The sequence below is a fragment of the Microtus oregoni genome, unplaced genomic scaffold (genome assembly GCF_018167655.1).
Source record: "Microtus oregoni isolate MIOR12 unplaced genomic scaffold, Mior012 000032F_ref0000030, whole genome shotgun sequence".
NCBI lineage: Eukaryota > Metazoa > Chordata > Mammalia > Rodentia > Cricetidae > Microtus > Microtus oregoni.
Window position 1 is genome coordinate 17687582 of NW_024543091.1, and position 19769 is coordinate 17707350.

General features: G+C 42.4%; 1 protein-coding gene and 1 long non-coding RNA gene across 2 annotated transcripts in view; one reads left to right on the forward strand and one right to left on the reverse strand.

Moving 5' to 3' along the window:
• LOC121466035 overlaps positions 1-19769 on the forward strand; it is a 63514-nt gene that overhangs the window by 10034 nt on the left and 33711 nt on the right. The gene's annotated exons all lie outside the window — the stretch shown is intronic.
• Rora (RAR related orphan receptor A) overlaps positions 12822-19769 on the reverse strand; it is a 93340-nt gene continuing 86392 nt past the window's right edge. Inside the window, exons 9-10 of the mRNA XM_041679495.1 lie at positions 19342-19454; positions 12822-17566 (exon numbers count right to left, since the gene is read on the reverse strand). Coding sequence (XP_041535429.1) covers positions 17402-17566; positions 19342-19454 — 278 coding nt within the window. The 3' untranslated portion in view covers positions 12822-17401. The remainder of the gene's footprint in view (positions 17567-19341; positions 19455-19769) is intronic.

Sequence of the window (19769 nt, forward strand, 5' to 3'; positions counted from 1 at the left end):
GTTTGAGTCCCATTGTCCAGGAGATGTTGAGAGCTTCTGACAGGAGCTCCATGACTCTGAGCACCACATCTGCTGTTTCCCTGGAGACTGGAAACACTTCTATCTATCCTGTAAAAGTGTCCATAAGTGTTAAGAGACAACGAAGTTTTTTTATGAGTAGGTATATGGGTGAAATTAACCTGCCAATCTTTGTCTGGTTGGTGTCCACGAAGCTGGTGTATTTGGAGAGCTCCTTATGGGTTGGCCTGGGCACACGTCTGGCAGGAGGAGTGAACCTGTAAAATAGAATCTTGGAGATGGGCGGGGTTAAAAGGAGCTCGAAGAAGTGGAACAAAGCTTTGGGGAAGTGGCTAAGGATATCTCCACCCAGTAAATGTGCTGGGCAAGCCAGTATCACTAAGAAAGAATGGGAGCTCAGTCCAGTGCTCCAGTGTGGGCCTCTGTCTCTATCTCCATCCATCACCAGATGAAGGATCTATGGTGATATGCAAGATATTCATCAGTATTGCTATAGGATAGGGTCATTTCAGGTTCCCTATCCTCAGCTGCCCAAGGAACTAACTGGGGACATCTCCTTGGACTCCTGGGAGCCACTCTAGGTTCAAGTCTCTTGCCAACCCTAAGGTGGCTCCCTTAACTAAGAATTGTGCTTCCGTGCTCCCCTATCCAACCTTCCTTTATTCCAATCATCCTGTTTCCCCAAGTTCCCCCCATCCTCCCCTTCTCACTTTTCTCTCCCCATCTCCCCTTACCCCCATTGCACCCCACCCCCAAGATCCCAATTTTCTCCCCGGCAATTTTGTCTACTTCCCATAGCCAAGAGGATAACTATATGTTTTTCTTTGGGTTCACCTTCTTATTTAGCTTTTTTAGGTTCACCAATTATAGACTCCGTGACCCTTATTTATTGCTAGAAACCAGTTATGAGTGAGTACATCCCCTGTTCATCTTTTTGGGTCTGGACTGAGCTCCCAAGGTCCCAATGAGGAGCGGAAGGAGGGAGAAGATGAGCAAGGAAGTCAGGACCACGAGGGGTGCACCCACCCACTGAGACAGTGGGGTTGATCTATTGGGAGCTCACCAAGGCCAGCTGGACTATGACTGAAAAAGCATGGGATAAAACCGGACTCTCTGAACATGGTGAGCAATGAGGGCTGATGAGAAGCCAAGGACAATGGCACGGGGTTTTGATCCTACTTCATGTTCTGGCTTTGTGGGAACCTAGCCAGTTTGGATGTTCACCTTCCTAGACATGGACGGAGGGGGGAGGACCTTGGACTTTCCACAGGGCAGGGAACCCTGACTGCTCTTTGGACTGGAGAGGGAGGGGGAGAGAAGTGGGGGGAGGGGAAGAAGAGTGGGAGGAGGGGGAGGGAAATGGGAGGCTGGGAGGAGGCTGAAACTTTTTTTTCCTTTTCTCAATAAAATAAAAAATAAATAAAATGATTTGTTTAAAAAAAAAAGAATGGGAGCAAAATAATTGTCCTACAAGAATACAGGGCAGTGGCGGAGTTTTAAGTGAGAAGGAACTAGTCCTGTCTACCTCCATAGCTGAAATTGGTGAGGGAAACTTAAGGCCCGAGTGAGAATAAAAGTAATGGAGTTACCCGCCACTTGTAGCATGACCGTAGGCTAGGAGAGGGTTACGGGATATACCACGTTTGGGCAGCGCCAATCTTCTGCCAGGCCTGAGACGTTTGAAGGCTGGTACAGTTTCACTAGCCGATGGTGATGAGGCCGGACCTCCGTGGCTTGGCATAGAGGACAAGCCCGCACTGGGGGCATTGTGATTTCCAGTGTCCAGGTTGCTGGCAGATAGGGCACAACCTCGAAGCAGGTGTAGTGCAATATCATGCCATGTGACCATTTAGGCCATGCTTGATAGAGCCCTGTGATTGACTTCCCTTGCCCCCCTTCCTGTGACCTTAGGGCAGCTGGTAAGGCCTGGGCCTGTGGATTGTTGTAGTTTTGTCTGTCGGGAAGACTCAGATGATTTTTTCAGGCATTAAAAACTTTAAAGGCCATTTTCACCAATTCCCATATATGAGTTTGGGGACCATCCTCAACTTTTTTTTTTTCCTCTAATATCTGGTACTGATTGAGGAAGAAGAATGATTAGTAGAAAAGGAACCTGGCTACTTTTCTATCTGAGATTGATTTGGAAGAGAAAACGGAGCAGGGGAGGGACTAGCCAGTGCACAGAGGGGGTCCAGGAGTGAAGCGGTGAGGTAGGAGGGGGAGGGGGAAAGTGGAAGTTGATCTTGAACCTCCAAATTGGGAAAGGGAGGGGGAAAGAATGTAGCTCCACCAGAAGGGGTTGGGAGTGTGGGCTTGAGGGCCTCAGGCACCGTGGTGCTGAAACTGGCTAGGGGGGGGAGGGGCGAGAGCACAGAGACCAAAAACAAACAAACAAAAAAACATGGACAAAAAAACATATATATGTAAATTTTGTTCATTTGTATCAGGCAGGCTCAATTTAAAAGATTTTTTTTTTTTTTTGTAAGAGGCTTACAGGGGCAAAAACAGACCTGGCTTTGAACTGTAAGTGCCCATTTAGAGTCTATGCCCACCTATACGACCTAAGTCCACCTTAGTGCGTCCCCCAAGATGGCTCTTAGGCCCCAAGGGGCGCAGAGATTGAATGCCCATACAGATCTCCACCTCAGCCAACCCCGATCCCACAGGATTGACGGCAACCTGATTTGAATTCCCAGCGTGAGCTCACGACTTCAAAGGAAATCCGAAAACGACAAAAATAAGTACAAATGGGTCCCCCCAAACCCTATAGCATAGACAAGAAAAGGGACTCACCAAGACCCAGCCACTGTAGCCCAGAAGCCAGTTTTAAGTGTGGTGTAGAGAGCTCGAACTGCAGACCAGGGGCCTTTCAACACGAGGCCTGCCACATGGAAAGGACCTGCCCTAGCTCGGCAGGAACCTCCAAATGTTAGGAATATTTCCTAAGCGAGCTCTCTGATGATCAAGCCAAATCAAAACAAGCCAAATTAAGAAATATCCAGGTTTAATGGGTGATCTGCACTCTCCGGTGGCCCCGAGGGGGAAACCGGGAAGCCTCAGGAACGTGACCCCTGGAAGGAGAAAGAAAGGGAGACCACGAGTTCTTCTTTTGGGGGGGGGGGGGGGAGGGGAATCACTTAAGTGCCCTGGCCTGCTGGGATTTGAAGTCCAGACCAAACCTGGGGGCTGAGATAGATGCCAGGGACTGGGGCCTTCGCTCCCAACCTAACAATTCCGTTTTGTAGGTGCATAGTGACGGACATATCCAAATGTGCCTAGTCAACATTTGATGACGGTTTAGGGTGAGATTATGAATAATAGAGCTATGAACGTTGAGACACACGGTCCTTGTGAAGTCTGTGTTTATTTTGCTTGAGTAACTACCTAGGAGTGGAATTGCCTACCAGTAATGAGAAATTATCTGAGTAACTTTCTACGGATTTGGTAGGGCATTTTCCAAGTTAATCGTACTATTTTCTCTGGATTTTTAAGCAGAGAAAACTTTGGTTTTCTATTTCTGCAAACTGCGAGACAGACTCCTAAGTTGAGTGTGTGCCAATTTAACTTTGGAATCATTGTCAAAAGTCTGTATTTGAGTTTGTGCTATGTCCTATTGGGCCAGAATTTTGATGGCAGTTGTTACTAGGTATGTGTTTCTTGCAGACCATACAAGACAGAAATATACAAGATCCTTTCCCCTGACCTCACCAGTTCTCGGGCATTTCCCTAACCCTTCAGCTAACGAGCTTCCTTTGCTGATGTGGAGTGCACTTGGCCTTGGGATTTATAGTTTGATAATCACTCCACTCAGTGAATTATCTCACAAGTCACTAGTCACCCACAAGGTACTCTGCATGTGAGAAGCCAGAAATAGCTCTCGATCCAAGAGGGTTGGTTTAGAAACGTGAGGAAATATTGTTAGTAGCAATACACTTGGTTTTGTAGTAATGGTGGTATTTTAAGTGGGGGAGGGAGCTGCCATCCATCATGAAGCTCAACACAGGCTATGGCTTAGGATACACAGCATCAGAAAACAGCCCCCACGCCTGCAGAGCTTCCTCTTTAGTGGTTAATGTTTCCGCTAGTATGTTTCACTAGGCTTTGTAATTACATGGGCTCTGGGCCGAACAAAAGAGACCTCTAAATAATTCCTCTTTGGAAAGGTGATCTTTTCTGGGCACACCTAAATATCTCAGAGAAGTCGATTGCAACAGATAATTTCAGGTTGAAAATTAAAATTTTTCTCTTCGTCTTTAGAATTCAGTGTGCATTTTAGTAGAAGAATAAGGAGAAAATGGTAGAAGCTGCAGGTATGGGGCTGTTCACAATCACAAATTTGATTTGGCACGAGGCCAGTAGTGAAAATAATTTTGTCTTCTAAGTAAAAAAACCAGAGAGAAGATGGAGCAACTTCTCCCCAAAGGGAGCGTTATCTTAGGGTTAGCAACACGTGGTTCCTGAGAGGTGACGTGTGTGTCACTGGAACCAGTTATCTCACCTTCCAAGGAAAGAAAAAGAAAGTTCAGAATAAAATTAAATTGAAAGACATGAATTTAACTGTTTCTAATATCAGAAGTCATTGACACCAGAACAGAGGAAAATCCTCAGCCCAGAGGTCCTGCAAGTCTCTGAGCATGGGGCCTTTGCACCTGGGGGTGCAGCGTGGGGGTGGGGCTGGCAGAGGGAGGCTTTGGTGTGATTCTTTAGGGGTTCAGGAGACATCTCTTAACAAGATGCCCTTCTTTTACAGCTGTTGTAGGTACAAGATAATTGTCCATGTTTATGGAATACAGTGTGGCATTTTGATAAAAGTGTGTTAGCATCCAAACTAATACGCATCTCTGTCACTTTAAAATTTGCTCATTTATGTTGGGGGATAGTCAAAATCCTCTTCTTTCTTTTGAAATGCATAGTGTATAGTGTTGATGTTCTACAACATTGGCACTTTAGAACTTCACCTCCCTATCTAAGTGTATTTGGGGACCCATTATTAATCTTCTCTATTCTTTTTGTGGGGGAGGGGTTCGAGATAGGGTTCCTCTGTGCAAGAGCTCTGGTTGTTCCAGGTTGGCCTCGAACTCAGATTTGCCTGCCTCTGCCTCTTGAGCCCTGGAATTAAGGGTGTGGGCCTCCATGAGAGGCTCTTCTCTTATTGTCTGCTGTTTTACCGGTGGGTCATGTGACCTTAATAGCTTCTTTTGGACTCTGGCATTGACACAACTAGACCAGTCTCCAGTCTTGTGTTCATGAAGAGAAGGTGCCAGTGCTTAGCTGTACTGAGCATAGCAGGGGCCTCCTTGGCACAGGTCTGTTGGGAGAAACTAAGATCTTCATCCCTGCCCACTGATCTGTATGCACATTAGATTTCTACATTGTGAAGCTTCTCAGCTTCATTTTGTTTCAAGTAAAAAAAGCTTGGTAGTTCCAGGCAGAAACTAAAACACTGTTGTGAGCAGGTCTACGTAATGGCTGCTGCTTTTGCTTTCTTTCCTAGAGTCTACTACTGACCTGACATTTGCTCTCCTTTCTGACTTCCCTATGTGATCATTATGATAATTCTAAGAAATTCTTTTTATGTTCCCATCTAAGTGCTCTCATGGACACCGAGCAAGCAAGTTCAAGAGACAGAAGTGACTAGAATTATTGTTTTAAGCAGAAAGAATTTTTAGGTATGGATTTGGACAAATCCTAGAGGTGGTGTGACAGATTACAGATTTGAACTTCTTTCCCCATTATCTCTCAATTTCCTGAGACACCAGAAGTGAGCATTTGTAACTGTACGGGGTAGTGTGGTATGACGGCATCATATACATGAGCTTTTCCTTTCCCTTAAGTATTTGGGGATAAAAATATGGAGAATGAGTTCCTTACGTGAAGTATGGAATATTTCTTGCTTATAAAAAGATGCTTAGGCAGTGTAGTGTGTGTGCGCGCATAGAGCAAAATGCCAAGACAGTTGCTTTTATTCTCACTTTAGAATGTTTTAAAATATGATCAGATGTGGCAGTGCTTATGTGTAGTCACAGCTGAAGCAGGAGGATTGCAGTGAGCCCAAGACTAATCTGGGACATACAATGTGTCAAACAAAAACAAAACCAAAGCAAACGAACAAACTTAAAAGGGGGCCTAGAGAGCTAGTCAGTAAAGCGCTTGCTGCTTGAGCATAAGGGCCTGAGTCTGATCCCTAAAATCAACATAAAATTCTGGATGTGGTGGTACACATATGTTACTTTATTGCTGGGGAGGCAGGGACAGAGAATCCCTGGGGCTCTCTAGCCAGTCAGCCTAGTCTACTTCATGAGTCTCAGATCCCAGTGAGAGCTCTTGTCTAGATAAAACTAGATGAACAACTCCCAAGGAACACATACACACACTCACATAGACACCCTAAAATTTACTGTGATTTATTGTTGTACCATTAAAATGGTGTGATACTCATCACATGTTCAATCCATGGTTCACCCTCAACTAGATAATCTACTGAAGGGAAGCCTTGGGTAGGGCAGTGGCAGTGCTGGTCAAGGAAGGCATTGAATCTTTGGTGTCTTTTCAGCCATTGCATCTCAAATTGCTTCTGAAGCAATGATGAAAGTATGATGAGCATTCAGGACTTTTCCTTACACTTAGGGTTACTATTATTAGTCAGACCTGGGTACTTCTTCAAGACAGGATGACTTAGCCCTTTCCAAAAGCAACTACTAATCCCTAGCCATCATCTGCAAGTTGATACTTCTTCATGTGCTGTGGTGGTTTGAATTAGAATGGCCCCCACAGGCTCATATATTTGCATGCTCAGTCCCCAGTTGATGAACTGTTTGGGAAGGATTAGGGGGTGTGGCCTTGTAGGAGTACATGTGTCCATGTTGGAGGTTTGTTGCTGGGGGTTGGGCTTTAAGGGTTCAAAAGACCACGGCAGGCCCAGTGTCTCTGCTTGCTGCCCTTGGAACAGGACATAAAGCTTCTGGTTGTTGCTCCAGTGCTATGCCTACCATCTCATGATGGCAATGAGCTAGCCCTATGAAACTGTAAGCAAGCCCCCGACTAAGTGTTTTCTTTTATAAGAGTTGCCTTGGTCCTGGTGCCACTTCACAGAACAGTGATTGAGACATGTTCCCCTGGCTAAGAGGGTGGTTTATACTGTTGTACTATCTATTTTCCCCCTTGCAGAATGGAAGTGAATGCATGTCTTCTTTTTTTAATGATCATATGATCAGTGCTTCTGAGACTTGTAACATCACTAACTACCTGAGCTTTTGAAAATGCAGATTCTGACTTAACTAGGTCTTGGGTGGAGTTTGGTGTAACATGAATGGGGGCCTGCTTGTTGTTGGGGTTTTTGTCCCACCCAGTACCCAACTGTTTAGCCCCAAAGAAAAATCACACATAGGTCTCCATAAATTATAAGCTGATTGGCCCATTAGCTCTAGCCTCTCACTGGCTAACTCTCACATCCTGATTAACCCATTTTTCTGATCTATGTTAGCCATGTGGCTCAGTACCTTTTTCATTGGGGCAGATCACATCCTGCTGCTTCGGTGATCTGGGCAGGAGTGGGAGGAGTCAACTTCTTCCTTCCCAGAATTCTCTTGTTCACCTTGTATTTCTACTTCCTGTCTGGTTTTCCTGCCTATACTTCCTGCCTGGCCAATCAGCGTTTATTTAAAACATGATTGACAGAATACAGACAATTCTCCTGCACCAGTTTGGGACTCTTATTTTTTACAATTTATTTTTATTTTATGTGTATGAGTGCCTGCTTGAATATGTGTGTACCATGGGCATTTTTGGTGTCCATGGAGATCAGAATAGAGATGCTCTGGAACTGGAGTTATAGATAATTCTAAGCTACCATATGGGTGCTGGGAATTGAAACCAGATCCTCTTCTACAGCAGCCAGTGCTCTTAACCACTGAGCCATCTGGAATAGTCCAGGTGGCCCAACTCTTACTGGTCTGTGAGCCTTACTGATTCTCAAGGTTCCCTGGAACACCATTCACAAGAGGGGACATAGAATTAGAAAAGTATACAGTGTCACTCAGTAAGGAAGGAAGAAATGCAAGACAAGTGTTCCATTAGAAGCTGAAATTTTATTATAGGATAAGAGCACACAAAGCACATCTAAAATTGATGTGTTCAATGCACTTTTAATAAAGGTACTGTAATGTTAAAGGTACAGTTGCTAAGTACAATATAACAACATCCATATTAGAATGAAAATTGGAGTATTTAAAAGACAACATTAAATCTCTCTTTTTTTACAGCTTGTATTTACAAAATGAATCAAAATATTTTTTTTCTTTAAATTCAGGATTCAATAAAATAAACAGCTGGGAATAGGAGTCTACTACTGTAGAGAGAGGATTGAAAAGAAAACCCAATGTCAGTGAAAAGTGGGATGAGCCTCTAGTAAAGATCATTAGCAAAGGTTTAGGTCCAGACTATGGTTTTTAGGAATCCCATAAATGGCTTGCATTTCTAGTGTGACAGAAAAAGAAGCTTTACATCCTGTACACAAAAGAGACAACATCTTATTTATAGGTTCAGCATCACTGCTTCCAGACTTTACGACGACTTACAGCAGGCCAGGCTTGCTACCTGGAGAGTTATGTGACATTTGTGTGCTTGATCCTGGAGACCCACACACAATTAGACTCAGCATTTCATGCCCTTTGAAAGGACAATGTGACCTGTAGACTTGGTTATAGAACTGTTAACTGTGTGACTTTGCAGATTTTATCAGCTTTTGCCCAAAAACACTCCAGTTGGGAAGTGTTTTAATCGTGGGCATGCTTGTCATTTTAAACAGTTACCAAATGCTGACATGTGCTGGCCATATGCAAGTCCAAAGAGATGAAAGTTCTACCCTAGGGAAGCTTGGGATACTAAATTTGTGCAAAAATCAATCATTTATTCAATCAATCAAACAAACCAACAAAAAATGTTTCAATCTCTCTTCAAGCTAGACAGTTAAGGAATGGCATGATTGCATTAAAAGAGATTTCTCCCTAAATTGTATCAAATTCACTTTAAAAGGTCAGTTATATGCATTAGCTTCCATTAACCACCTGATTACATTTATAATCAAGGGAAGAGCAGTAAAAATGGGAAATGTCCAGAATGGTGGCTAAATATGTATTGTGATGCGTGGGATCCGCTAATTGTGACGTGAGAAGTTATCACCTTCAGTTACAAAAAGTGCAGTAAACAGAAACATTTGCTCTATATTTATAAATTGCTCAAAAATCTTTGCTAAAGATCTTACAAATTCAGTAATATTACAGAACAATTCTAATCAATATTTAAGAAGGCTAATCACATCCTTAGTTAGATATTTGAAGTACAACTTTAACAATGCCAGTCAGTCTTGGGGAAAGAATCAAAGAGTTAACAAAGGTTCTCCATTCAGTTCACAGAACTGGTTGCGGTCATAATAAAGCATCGTCCCTTGTTGAATTTGGAGTGTACCCCAATGCCTACGTCCATACAGCTCATGACTCAGATGAGGGGAACGGCATACGGTGCTATCAATCCTCTATGAATATTCTACGTATTATCTATACTAGGAATTAATGCACATTTCAGTCCGGTGCAAATTATAGAGTTCCTCAGTAAGGCGAGAAAGAATTTCTCCACTAAATGAGATTGTTGCTTCAGGGTCAAGGCCTGTCAAATTCTTTTTCAGCTCAGGAGATGCGATGTCAACCTGAGCAACACACTTAAATGGTAACAGTTTTTCATGTCCATATCTATGAACAAACTCACCCAATAGATGTCAAATATCCATACTAAGGACGTAATTTTATCCTAATTAAATACACTCTAGAATAATTTATATAATGATATTATGTATTTAAAGAGAAAAGCATGTCCCAAATCCAGCACTCTGATACAGTTGCCGGTTGGGTACAGGTAGATTATATATATATATATTTATATATGTATATATATACAAATATATAGTTATACTCAGTGAAATTAACAAGACCCAAAGGTGGTTTTGTCTAGGAATAAAAGGGATAATTTTTTTTTTGTTCACAAAAGTAACTTATCTAGCACCACACATCAGAAAAACACAAAAATAGCACACTCTAGTTCTAAACAGCTATGTCTAAAATAGATTAGATAGTAAAACCAGTATTACACAGCATATTGTGGATTTGATAAACAGATAAATATTTGCACTGAGTAGGCTGTTTATAATATAACATCTTCTTATCTATACAGAACGAAAGCCAGAAAGTTAACTGTATAGAGGTGTGCAGAACAACATTAAATATTATGACTCCAAAGCAGGGGTGAAGGTAAATTTGAAAGAAGAGTAGGAGAGAATGTGTACAGGCCATTACAAGTTCTTAAGTTAATAGTAAATAAGGAATCTGTTGCTTGAGTTGAAGAAAGCAGTAAACAAGAGATTGCATTTACATGCGGATGTCTAAAATTTGTAGCTTTTAAAGTCTATGCACAAAAGTCATTTGTTTTATTGCTTGACATTCAGTTATGGCTAGATTATTTAACCTATTATTTTTTTTTGTACTTTGGAAACAAGTATATTGTTAAAGGTGCCATAAAAATGGACAACATTGAAAACGGTTTGTAAATAAACCACCCAACACTGCAGTTCTTTACAGATTAAAAGCCTTGTCTGGGGTTTGTCATAAGTTCAATATGTTTAAGCTGGGAAAATATGTTGTAGCTTGAAGCCTCCCATTGGCCCAAACATCCGATACAAAAACATATCTCCACAAAAGGAGCAGGCAGACGATACAAGGTACACTTAAGAAGCAGCCAGCTAATGTCCTACTGTCTAAGACATTCACCACTGTTGCAATGAGATTTCAAACCACTGTGGATAAGCAGAGAATTGAGGATTTGGGAAGATGTGTACAGTACTTACGGAGTGTGTGTGGGTGTGAATTCATATTCACTATATTGCTCAAGAAATTTCTGCATTTACGTATGCAATGTGTTCGGAGATCATCATCTTAGAAGTAGTGACTCCTCCACCCAAGTCATAATGAATGAGAAATACATGAACACCAGAGAGAAGCCAGTTCTGGGAGGACAACGTAATGACATGCATAGCACATAAAGCTAACAGAGAGCTGTCTGTCATTAGCTTCTAGAAGGATCAAAGAAAAACATAGGACAGCTTATGGGGCAAAACACACTGCATGTAAACAGAGAACACGGATTCTCTACACATCTCTTTCAAACATTCATTTCCACTCTCCACACTAGACCCCTGGGAAAAGGTGGTTTCTATTTGGATCAAATATTCTGTCACCCATTTCCAAGTTAATAAGTGACTGAATAGTGTTTATTGCTCTAAGTTCTGAGGGTGTGTGTGGTTGAACATGCTCTGCCCCCATTCCTGGTGGCTTCCTGGTACGAAGCGACCTTGTTTTAAAAAAATGATGTTGAGAGTGTCACAAACTGATCACACACATGCACGCACGGGCACAGGGAGTACACAGAAGTGTGACCAATCACCTCGAAGATATTAGTTGCCCTTCAATTACAAATCAACAGCAATGGGAAGTCCTTATCATCAAATCTGGTGGAAGCAGTCTGTACGTTAGTGTTTAGGGACTAGAAAGAAGACTAGTATGACAGAGAATAGCAGCCCATCAGTATTTGACCGTGGCAGCTGCATTTCTGGGCACACAACTGATCCACAGTACAAGGCTACCCTTGTAGGGTTCTGCATCACAACTTTAGTAGTAAGAGGTGGCCCTGTGGTGTTATGTAAAAAAAAAAAATGTCGTGTGCACATGTATATGTGGATGGAGAGAGAAAAGGAGAGGAGGGAGATTTCTGTCCCCTTCTACACTCAAAACAAGGTATGAGGTAGTACTGTCACCTGATGGACAGGGACAGGTTTCCCATACCAAGTTCTCTTACAGTAATAAGAAGCTATGGAATTCTGCCAAGCACGTATGGATGCAGAATCATTAGCTCCACTGAGCCTCTCTGACTTTATGGGAAGTGATATATGGAAACAGGAGAAAGGAACTACCTTTCGAACTGTGAAACCCCTACAGCTGGATCGAGGTATGTATGGTCTGTCATGCAGGAACGGACCTGTCTTTAAATGTCAGCTCTTGCAGGAAAACAAATAAAAACAGCTAGGGCTGTGGAATAGGAATTGGTTTGCATAACAGGAGTTTGGTTCTCTTGTGGAGGAGAATACAGTGAAAAACAAAACCCTGTTGTTTTCTAGCTCAGACAGGTTCTCTGTTGCTGCCCATCTCACTGATAGCTCTTACTGCTGGTTTAAAAAGAAATCTAATTCTTAACACACAGAATTTGAACTGTTTAAAATTATGTTCCCCGAGATTGCTTTAATTATGAGGGAAACAGTAAACGGGCTGCACTTTGTGCCTTGATTGGTCTGCCACTTCTGAATTCATCTTTTTCATACACACTGGCAGAACTTCACACTGCCTCAGGAGTTGCAAAGTATTTTGAAACACAGAAATTTTGAACGCAAGAAAATGAGACAGTGAAGAGTTCCCACAGACAGACAGACACACATATACACACTTCTCTACAGTTCGCTTGTGCCTCGGAGGGATAGCATTATCATCAGTCTTTTTAATAGTGAGAACACAATTTGTCCCAGTCCACTGGCCACCCTGTTTAAGAGTTTTAGAAGATCCCTGAGCACAGTGTTTCTGACTCTCAGCCCCAACTGGAGACAACAGGGCTCTGTCCTTGACACCAAGATGGATTGTCATTCACAGTAAGTCAATCATAAGGTGCTTTGCTCCCCCTTTCGTTTTCCACCAGTCAGCACAAAGAACTGTCAGAAAATAGCCTTTTATTATTATTATTATTAATTGTTATTTGAAAATAATAGTACTGGAAAGACATGACTCAAACAATCGGGGTCTGAAACAGTGGCTTTAGGCTGATTATCTGGCTGCCTCTTAACAATAACACGTGATTCGATCGACATTCCTTAGCCAAAAACAAAAAGGAAAATAAACCCAAAAACAAACAAAAAACCAAAACAAACCCAACAGCTGTACAAATATGTGTTTTTCCCTGAGGGATCAAAGTACACCCGCAAGTGCTCTATGTACAGATATTGCACTAGGTAGGAATTAAAGACGTGTGCAAAAAAGCAACAAGGAGAGACGCTTGCATCCTACTGAAACCTCCTCATCAAGGCTTCTTCTAAGTTGCTTTGCATTTTGGAATGTCGGAACACAAACAGCCATCCCTTAGTCTAAAACTAAAAACACATACATCTACTATGGCACATTCAATGAAATAAAAAGTTTTCCAAAGACAGATAGGCAAATTCCATCAAGAAAATAATACAAAGTTTGTTTGTTTGTATTTTTTTTTTTAGAAAATTACATTACTTTCTTTCTTTGTTTCACATTACAAAATCTTTTTTTTTCTTTACACAAATCACATTTTATTGCAGGAATATTTCTAGTGCCATCAAATATTTATAGAAGGGTTAAAAAAATAGAAGTCTCTCTAGAGTGGTCCAGACAAGGCTTTGTATAGAATAAATCTTTTTTTCCATCTTCTAGTTTTGATTTATGTATTTTGAATACATTTTCTTTTCCATTGACACTTAGTAGCCTAGAAGCGGTCTAACACACGCATATCATACACACGAAAGCCACACACACACACACACACACACACACACACACACACACACAGGCAGACACGCTCTTTCCTCCCCTGACCCTCAGCCCACCCCCGTTCACTCACAGAGATCTGGTATCCACTCGCTAAAGAACAACCAAACTTAGAAGCAGTGTCTTAGGTCATGTTTTCCTTAAGTTAGGAAGGGTGAACCAGGATGTGAAAGACTTTGGGGCAAAAAAAAAAAATATGGATTTCACACAAATTAAAATTCTGAATGCTTAAAAAAAATAAAAAGAAATCCATAGCTTAGTACAGTTTGTGATCTGTCCAAAAAGTGTTTTCAGCAGCACTTTGGACTTCACTGTGGTCAAGGCCAGTTTCTCATAATGTTGCTGGACCATTTGAGTATCACAGTAACAATATCCAGATTTTGTACAAAAGCCTCATTTACCTTCTGGAAAAAAAGAGTTATCTGATGGCATTCCAGCAGCTGAGCGTACAATACTGCTCAGTCCCCAGGAGACCGTCGAGTCTTTAAGTTCAGGCAACTTTCATGACATGAACTATTAAGCTTCATGATTCTCTGTCATCGACCACCTTGTGACACCACACAAGGGGTTCTCATGATAAGGAAAAGAAAAATGCCAAAGGTTTTCCATCCTGTTCTTGGCTCCCTGTGACTCTCAACTTAGGTGCAAATTGTCCGTCAGTTCTCCCCTCAGTTTCTCAGAGTGCGTCTGTATGGCTCTGTCCCCGCAAGGTCAGAGGATTTTGCTCCGAAAGCCTACTTCTCGTTTTTCTTTCGGGAACACCCGGAAACAGCAGCACCCTGCTCTCTCCTGCTGTGTGGTGAAAGCCACGCCACCGCAGCATGGCCACCGCAGCATGGCACTGAGACTGCAGTATCGTGGGTTTGTTTTGTGTTAGGTACATGCAGAATCCTTCCTGGGAAGATGAAGTTCAATGTCACCTTCTCTCTCCCCCTTGGACAAGTTGGGTCAGCTCCCTTATTCACATGCCGACACTGGGATTAGGTTTAGTTGCTCTTTAGTGCGCTAGCACCCGAGGCTGGTCATATGCAGAAAGCTTTGGTTAAAAAGAAGTTAATATACTTTACTAAAACCATCCCCAAATTTAGTAAATCTGAACTTAAGAGAAAAGAAAAATGAAAACCAAACCCAAACCTCACACCATTCCCTCACACAGGAGAAACAACAGAAAAAAAAAAGGGGGGCAAATAAATAACAAAACTGTACTCTTTTCAGAATATAAATACTATTAATCTTTAAAGGAACTATGCTTAAATAAAATTTTGATTTACCCCTTCTTGCCCAATATAAATATTATATGTTGACAGCTAACCTCTCTATATAAACACATAAAAATTTCTATGCTTGTAAGAAATTTAAGTAAATATCGCTCTCCTGTTTATGGTTAAACCCTTACTCTGTTTTTGAAAAAAAAAATCAGATGTTATTTAGGTTTCGCCCACACATTTCTGTACAAATAATTCCTTCCTACTTCCCAAGTCCCTCAGTAAATAAGGCAGAAAGTCAGTGAAGTTAAAAATCTGACACGCTCTGGGAGGCTGGCCCGGGTAAACCCATCATAGGGACATCAGCAAGAACAGAAATGCTGGCAAAAGAGTCTACAAGGACCCTAGTGGCAGAAAAGGCTATTGCACGTGTAGGGGTTCATGGAAGCACCCACCTGTGCCAAGGACGATGTTCCCTTTTCCTCACAGGTAATGCATGATCTTTGATGCCAGACCAGTATCTTGTGGCCAAAGTCATCTTCCAAATGCCTCCTAATTTCTCAAAAGGGAACTCGTTTTAAAGGATTTCTTGATTTTTTTTTTTTGTGTGTGTGTCTGTCTCTTTCACTGTGTGTATGTGTGTGTGCTTGCACACACGCACCCACAGAGGCCAATAGGAACACTGATACCTTGGAGCTGGAGTTACAGGCTTTTTTGAGTTGCCCGATCTGGTTGCTGGGTTCCAGGCTTTGGTCCTCTGATAGAGCAATAAGCATTCTTGATCACTGAGCCATCATCTCTAGTCCCGGGGCACTTGCTTTTAAAATATGCACACCTGTGAACATAAGAATGTTCCTTCCTTCTCCCACTGGGGATTTTTTAAAATGCAAAATTAATCAAGGATACCTCAATACTTCTTACCTGAACACAAAAGCCCAACTATCTTCTAAATATTTAAAAAAATAAATTACAGTCCACAGTCTTCTAGTGAAGATAAATACACAGAAAATGTCTGCAGCTTGGCATCCCCTTTACTCTGAAGGGTGATTTTAAATACGGGAACCAGGTTCAACGCTATCTCCCTCCCTCTTCGTCCATTGTCTTCCCAATACAGACAGCAGCATTCTAGAATCTGGGACAGCTAGTCTAGGATCAGTTTTCTCTGAGATGAATTTTTAGGGCTCCTGATGCTAAGAACATAAGACATTCAATGAATGCAGGGAGTGTGTTTGCTCCGCATAGAGTCTTTGGATCTTTTTTCTAAATAAGATCTACTTTTTGTTTTGTGTTTTTGCTCTCCAACTAATATTCTGGTTACTAATTTGTTGTGAATTCCAAGTTAATACTGTGTCCCTTTGACTACTGAATTGTGTCAAATGAGTCTCCCCTCCTTCACTTCCCCAAAATGGCATTTCATAAACTTAAAAAACTGCACATATGGTTTAAGCTCACAGCATCAGACACTCCTTGGACTCTGTATGAAGCATAAACAAACCCATTCTTAATTGCATGCAAAACAAAGTATGATTTAGGGAGCAGTCCGTTAATTCCAAATTTCTGGATGGGAAAAAAAATTCAACATGTTGATTTCTGGATATGACCAGCCAGTCTTTTAAAAATAATCGTTTTTTTTTTTCTTTCTTTCTTTTTTTTTTTCCTTTTTGTAAACAGCAGCATAAATACCTCCCGACGTACCTTCCAAGCCTTCTCAGCTAAACTTGTGTTTCTGGTGTACATGCGACACAGCGACAGTGAACACGCTAGCATTTAATTTAAAGAAAACAAAAGGTGCAAAACGGAAAGTGCCTTATCAATTCAACAGGAAAAGCTACGCCAGTCACTACATTTTATATTAATTAAAACAATATATAAACAATATCTCTTTAGCTATATATAGTCTTCATGCCCATTTACCCTGTGTAATATATCCTAATGCTATTGTTGCGAGCGCTGTGGATCCCCTTTTCACGCCATCCCGCTGACCGGCAATAATCGGTGAGAAAAACAAAATCTTCCTTCATGACACAGAAAAGCAAGCTGTGCAAAGTAACGCTGCAAGCCCGCGGTGCACACCAGGGCCACCGATCGCTGCAAGCCCGCGGTGCACACCAGGGCCACCGATCACTGCTGCACTCTGTTGTGACCCGGAGGCGTCTGTGGGCAGTGAGCTATATGAAAAGGGGCTCCTCTGACTGTTGTACCCTCCTCCTGTTAGACGCAGAGGCCAACCGCTCCGGAAGTCGAGACAGAAAAAGGGCCGTATCTGTAGGCATAGTGGAAATCATATGCATGAGCAAAACAAGTTTAGCTTTTATTGGTTCTGATTGTTTTCCCTCTGTGCCTGAACCCCGATCACCACAAGATGTCTGTGCAGTGTGTTGGCGCTCCAGGGCTGTGCAGGGCCATAGAAAGTGTCTCAGTTAATTTTGTCTTCGTCGTCATTGTTTTAGTTCCTTTTTTAAATTTTTTTTTTCATGTTTTTACTTCAGACGTTCTAGAAGTGCACAGGTACTACATTTACCCATCGATTTGCATTGCTGGCTCAAATTCTGAAGTGAACAATTCCTTGTATAACGGAGGAAAATGGAGTCGCACAATGTCTGGGTATATTGCTTTAAATGCCATTAGCTTTTCTGTATGTCGTCCACATAAGGCTCTTAACGTAGACACCTTGCATATTAGCTGTAAGCAGGAGAAAGGACAGGATGTCAGGGGAGGGCAGTCATGAGAGGGAAAATCCAAGGACTCAGGGTGAGCGCGGCAACACGGCTCATCATGGTGAGGACATATGTGCTTAAGTCTCCCCGTAGGGGCAGGGAGGGCTACATGGACGGCCTATGTTAGGATGCTTGCAAAACACCAAATGTACCTTGGACATGAATAATTTAACTCAAGGAGGTATTCATAAGCAAATCCTCCCACCCCCTAGTCACTGACGAGGTTCTGGGCTCCTCCCTAATCCAGGGTGTACCATCGGGGAGCCCTACTACCGCCTCAGTGGGAAAGGAAGAGGTCTGCTGATGGAGAAGTAGGTGAGTGGCAGGCAGGTCCTGTTAGCAAGAGCGCTACCGCTGAGAGCAGTATGCTGTATGCAAAATAAGTGCGAGTCAATTCTTTTGTTTTTTAAATTATTTATTTTTTATCTCAACTCTCTGTGTGCAAGTATGTATATATAGTATGTGTGTGTGTGCTGGTCAGAGGGCAACCTCTGGGAGTCAGTTCTCTCTTCCCACCATGTGGGTCCTAGGGTGTCAAACTCAGATCATCTGGCTAGTGTCTTGAGCCTCTTAGCCATTCACCAGACTGTACGAGTCAATGCTATGGGCGATTTTCCTCTAGAGAAATAGCTGTCTCTATGCTAAAGCCACTAGGGGTCTCAGCGAATGAAAGTCTAGCATCTTAAGGCAACAACAGTGACCTGCAAAGATGCTTGTAAACTTACTGCACCACACAAGGCAAGGTGTCTCGTGGTTGCAGATCAGAGTAACTGTCTCTAGGGAACTGCTTCACCAGATCTGTCTGCATTCGGGTCCCCTCCATGCTAACAGCCCTCATGGTAGTCTCATGCTTGGGCAGTTGGGCTCTCCCCTTTCCCTCATGCTCACTGACCATGTACAAAACTAAACCCAATTTCTCCACTCTGACCTCCCCAAGCTACCATGGAAACAACAGAAGGAATCAGGTAGGAAACCCAAGCACCAAACATTTCAAATCTTCCTGTGCAACACAGCAACTGAGCAAAGAATGGAAGCGGATGCTTTCCTAACATCAGAAGCTACAGCACTGAGAGAGATATCATATTTTAGCTGAAAAAGATAATTAGCAAAAATGGAGCCTCATGCTTTTAATACAGCCCAGAAATAGGAAACTGATAAAATACAAAGAAGATTTATTGTTGATAACTAATGAGTTTAAGAGAACCAGTATTGGAATATATAGTTATCTTTTAGTCCTTTTCTGCTTCCTCCGTCTAAATTCAAAGATCCTCCTGGGCAGCATGTTGACCCTGCTCTATGCTTAACTTTAGAGAGCAGGAAGAGGTTCCTGAGAGGGTTCATTCTTTAAGGAAAAAGGTCTTTCTGGGTTGGAGAAGCGGCTCAGTGATTAAGAGCACGTACTGCTCTTGCAGAGGACCAGAGTTCAGTTCCCAGCTCACAACTGCCTGTAACTTCCGTTCCATAGGATCTAACATGCTCTTCTGGTCTCTGTGAGCACCTCCATGCACATACTCTGCCCATACATATAATTCACATGTAATAATGATGCTTTCCCAAATTGCTGTGTTACTGCAGGAAATTTTGTGATCAGTTACAACAAATACATTTTAACCCGAGTAATGAGTTTTGGCCCAACAGAACTTTCTGAGCAAGTAGCTACATTCTGGGCTGGTCATGTGACTTATAAAGAGATTTATGCCAGATTATGCAAGATTTATGCCAGGAGATAGTGGACCTTACCTTTGTTAGAATTCCATCTTCTCGGTGGTTCTTCTGTAGGACGTGTTGAAGGGCTAGCTGAATTTTCTGTTGCAGTTTTTCTATTTTTACCTTTTCCTGCAGCCATGAGCGATCTAAACATGGGAAAAAGAAACTCAGTGCCATTCCTTCAACACTGCATCAGACCCTTGTTCCTCCTGACCAAAACACTGGTTCCTGTGCTATGATGTGTGTTCACAGACTCACAGGCCAGTTTCCCTCTTTGAAACTTTGCTTCTGCAGGCTGCCAAGACAATCTCTGACATCTAGGGCAGGGTATTAACTCTTCCAGCTGCATCTGGTCCTGGGATGGCGGGAGGCTGCATTTCGTCTAAAGACCAGCTACATTAGGGCCAGACCCCAGTGACTGCACATGAACCCACAGTGCCCTGCCCTCCCCAAGCTTTTGT